Raw genomic sequence first — 4,509 nt, forward strand, 5'->3', positions numbered from 1 at the left:
AGTGCAGCTTGACCTGTGTGACGGCGAGTTGGGGTCCCCCCCAGTCCTGCACCCCCCCTAGCAGCAAGAACAGACTCCGCCAGCCGGTAGAACAGGGGGGTTTATTGCTTCTCCAGGATACAGCACAACATAGACGTGACGTGTTTACAGGAGTCTGGGCCAGGATGCCTCAGACCCCTTGAGATGGGGCTCCTAGGCCCCTGGATTCCAGCCCCTCCTTAGACTGGTTCCTCCATGATTCCAGCCCAAGACTGACCATTTCCCCAGTACACTCTTCCCTTAACAAGTAGAACCGGTTTGGCCACTGTCCTGAAGTCCCTCTTGCTGGGCCGTGCTTACAGACACCGCCAGTGGGGGTCCTCCACAGCCAGCAAGGTACTAACACTACATCACAACACGTGGGCGAGTCAGTGGGAATCACACATCACAACACAGGGGGACTCCGGGATTCAGAGCAGACAGCACCCCCACTACACAACATCTCTCCCCCCTCCGAGAGCGAACTGAGGAGTAACGGTAGTTCGGAATAGGAATCCTAGTTCGAACTACCTAGTTGGTGCCCCGTGTAGCCGCGCTGCACGGGGTTCGAACCAGCGGGGATTTAAAAATGGCGGCTCCCCGCTTATGCAAATGAAGCCCGGGAAATTCAAATCCCGGGCTTCATTTGCAAGTGCGGTATGCCTACATTACCCCGCTAGTTCGAACTAGGAGGGTAGTGTAGACATACCCCCAGAAAGTTAGGATGTCTTCCACCCCCAATGCTCCATCCAGGGAGGTCTCCCCCTCCCATAACTCTATCAGCAAGCCCAGGGGGTCCTTCCCCCTTCCACACCCAGGGTCCATCGGGGAGAACCTGGCAGACCAGACAGCAGATGGGGCAGGTACTTGTCACAGTTCTTTGGGTGCCTGTGCATGAAGGCCTCCAGCATCTGCTTCAGGGTCCCCTGGAACCTCCCCACCAGCCTGCTGGACTGGGCACCATACGCTGGGGTCCAGGTGAGCTGGGCCCCGTGCTTCTCCCACAAACACCGGAGCAGGGATGACATGAAGTTGGATCCCTGGTCTGTGAGGACTCCTGGGAGAACCCCACCCTGTTGAAAAGGGCCAGCAGCGCGTCTACCACCATGTCTGCCTCGCTAGAGTGCAGAGCCACGGCCTCGGGGCAGTGGGTAGCCGTATCCACGGCTACCAGGATGTATTTGTTTCCCATCCAGGTCACCAGGCTAACAGGCCCCACTATCTCTAATGCTGTCTTCCAGAACCATTCCTCTATATGGGGTAGGGACCTCCAAGCAGCTTTCCCCCCATTTTGGGCCTTCCCCACCCTCTGGCAGGAGTCGCAGAACCGGCAATATTGCTGCACGGCCACAAATATCCCCAGCTAGTAGAAGTGTTGGAGCAGCCTCAGCCGGGTGCTCCGGATCCCCTGGTGGCCCCCAACGGGGACGTCGTGGGCCAGATACAGCAGCTTGCAGCGATACTTTTGGGGGTCGACCAGCTGCTGCTGGACCCCCCATGCCCTCAACTTCCTGGGGGGAAGCCATTCCCGGTACAGGGATCCCCGCTCCCACAGGAATCTCTCCTGACCACCTCTCCCCAGGGGCTGAGCTACACGGAGGCCAGCCTGGTCCCTCAGCCTCTGCAAGGAGGGGTCTGCCTGCACCTCCGCCTGGAATTCAGCAGCTGGGGCAGGGATCGGGACCTGTTCCCCACCCTTGCCTAGGTCTGGAGTCCCAGCCTGGCTGGACTCCGTGTCCGCTGGGATAGGACCCTGAGCCCCCTGCAGGGAGCCCTTCCCTGGTCTGGCTATGGGTGGTGACCAGGGTCCATCTGGCCACTCCTCTAGGTCACCCCCCATCAGCACCTCTGTGGGTAAGTGCGGGTGCACCCCCACTTCCTTGGGGTCCTCCTTGGTCCCCCATTTCAGATGCACCTGGGCTACGGGCACCTTAAACAGGGCCCCGTCTATGCCCCTCAGGGTCAGCTGAGTGTTGGACACCATACGGTCTGGTGCCACTACCAGGCCAGCGTCACCTCCCCGCCTCCATGTCCCAGAAACCCATCACCTCCCTGCCATCCACCTGCAGGGGCACGAGGTTCTCGCTCCACAGGGGCCGCCCTGCCCCCACCTGGTACACCAAGAAATCCGCCTCCAGAGGGTCAGATCTCCCAAGGGAGGTGCACTGAGAGCAGGAGTGGCCCGAGGCCGGCTGCGGCAGCTGGCACCCCAGGCAGAAGGCGCGATCGGCACCTCCGCCTGCACGGCCATCAATGGCCGTGATGTCATCATCGGGCGCCCGGGCCGGCAGTGCCCTAGGCAACTGCCTAGTTTGCCTAGCCTCACGGCCTGCCCCTGACTGAGTGTCCTTTCCCCCTCTCTGAGCAGAGGTTTGCCTGCCGGCCCCTGCCTCTGGGGCAGCCTGCCCTTCCCCCAGCCCCAGCCAGTTAACCTGGGGGAATCCCACATCTTGGTGCCTGGTGCACTGAGCCCTCTTGTGGCCTTTTTGCCCACAGTGATGGCAGGTTAGGTCCTGCGGACCCTTTTGGGCCAGCTCTGCCCAAGCCCTGGCTGGTTCTCTAGGGAGCAGATGGCTGGTCCTTGTCTCTTGGGCTCACCTTGTGGGTGACTCTCTCCATTGGTCAGCCAAGAACCGGTCTCTGCGCGATTCCCTCTCTAGCCACGATTCCTGTTCACACCCGGACCGGCTCACTGTGAACTCGTCCGCCAGTCTCCCAGCCTCCTGGGGGTTCTCTGGTCTTTGGTCCTTGAGCCACAGCCTCAGGCTGGGTGTGCACAATTCATAGAACTGTTCCAGCATCAGCAGCTTAAGCAGGTCCTCTGTGGTCTGGGCTCCGGCCCCGCACACCCACTTGTGGTAGTATTGCTCCAGGCAGGAGGCCATATCTACATAGGTCTCCTGTGGCCCCTTCAGCACCCCCCGGAACTTCTTCCTGTAGGTCTCTGGGGTCAGCCGGAACTTGTGCAGCAGGGTCTCTTTGACCCATTCGTAATCACCTGACTGCAGATCCTCCAGCTGATTGAGCACCCCTGCAACTTCCTGATTCAGCACGGGGGTAAACTCTTGCAGCCAGTCAGCTGGGGGGATCTGGTGCAGTTCACAGGCCCGCTTGAAGGAGCTGAGGAACCCGTCCATGTCCCCCACGTCTTTACATTGGGCCAACACGAGCTTCTCCAAGCATCTGACCGCCCCGGGCCGCCTGGGGCCCTCCCCACTCACCGCAGCCAGGGCCTCTCGGCTTCTCCTCTTTGCTATGGCCAGCTCATGCTGTCACTGCTTCTTTTGGTCCTGGCATTCCTCTCTACTGTTCTGTACTTCCAATTCCTTCATTCGCAGCTCAATCTCCAGCTGCTGCAGCTCTGCCAGACTGGACTCCGCCCTGGACGAACCACAGCTGGCAGAGCTTGGTCTGGTGGGCACCGCATCTCGTCGGCGGGCTCCAGCCCTCTGTCCGGTCTGAGAGCCTGAGACACTCCCCGGGGGTGTCTGGCTGCTTCCTACTGGGACAGGTTCCAGGCCCCTGGATGGGTCATTCTCTTCTAGCCGGGCAATCAACTGGGTCTTGGTTGCTTTCCCCACGGGCAGACCTCTCTCTCTGCACAGCCCCACCAGCTCTGCTTTCAGGAGTTGGGTGTAGGTCATCTCCCCGCCGGTCCCCATGGTGCAGACTCACCGGTCTAGTGCTGTAGCATCACACGATTCCCAAGAACCGCTTTGCTCTGTCTCCAGCACCCTTGGCTCTAAGCCCCTCTCTCCTTCTACTGCGCCTTGTCACTTGCTGCTGGAAGCTCCATCCACGGGGTGCAGTGGATCCCACTCCTGACACCACTGTGATGGCGAGTTGGGATCCCCCCCAATCCTGCACCCCCCTAGCAGCAAGAACAGACTCCGCCAGCCGGTAGAACAGGGGGGTTTATTGCTTCTCCAGGATACAGCACAACATAGACGTGACGTGTTTACAGGAGTCTGGGCCAGGATGCCTCAGACCCCTTGAGATGGGGCTCCTAGGCCCCTGGATTCCAGCCCCTCCTTAGACTGGTTCCTCCATGATTCCAGCCCAAGACTGACCCGTCCCCCAGCACACACTTCCCTTAACAAGTAGAACCAGTTTGGCCACTGTCCTGAGGCCCCTCTTGCTGGGCCATGCTTACAGACACCGCCAGTGGGGGTCCTCCACAGCCCACTGCCCAAGCACAGCAACCAGCAAAGTGCTGACACTATATCACAACACGTGGGCGAGTCAGTGGCAATCACACATCACAACACAGGGGGACCCCGGGATACAGAGCAGACAGCACCCCCCACTACACCTTGACCTGCTGTTCATAAACAGGGAGGAACTAATAGGGGGAAGTAGAGGTGGGTGACAACCTGGGAAGCAGTGATCATGAGATGGTAGATTTCAGGATCCTGACGAAAGGAGAGTAGCAAAATACACACCCTGGACTTCAGAAGAGCAGACTTTGACTCCCTCAGAGAACTGATGGGC

General features: G+C 59.8%; 1 protein-coding gene across 1 annotated transcript; it reads right to left on the reverse strand.

Moving 5' to 3' along the window:
* Positions 1-2,612: 2,612 nt before the first annotated feature.
* Positions 2,613-3,680, reverse strand: LOC149521912 (uncharacterized). Its single transcript, XM_089772043.1, has 2 exons — positions 3,326-3,680; positions 2,613-3,271 (listed from the first exon to the last, which is right to left on the reverse strand). Exons 1-2 carry the CDS (start codon positions 3,678-3,680, stop codon positions 2,613-2,615), a joined length of 1,014 nt encoding a protein of 337 aa, XP_089628169.1.
* Between the last annotated feature and the right edge of the window lie 829 nt (positions 3,681-4,509).

This window comes from Pelodiscus sinensis, chromosome 21 (genome assembly GCF_052426305.1).
Source record: "Pelodiscus sinensis isolate ZL-2025 chromosome 21, ASM5242630v1, whole genome shotgun sequence".
NCBI lineage: Eukaryota > Metazoa > Chordata > Testudines > Trionychidae > Pelodiscus > Pelodiscus sinensis.

Excerpts from the sequence above, each read along its gene's own strand:
- LOC149521912 (XM_089772043.1), bottom strand. The coding sequence starts at position 3,680 with ATGGGGACCGGCGGGGAGATGACCTACACCCAACTCCTGAAAGCAGAG. Across the intron at positions 3,272-3,325 it reads GGAATTGGAAGTACAGAACA|CAAAGAGGAGAAGCCGAGAG; the intron begins GTAGAGAGGAAT and ends AGCTGGCCATAG.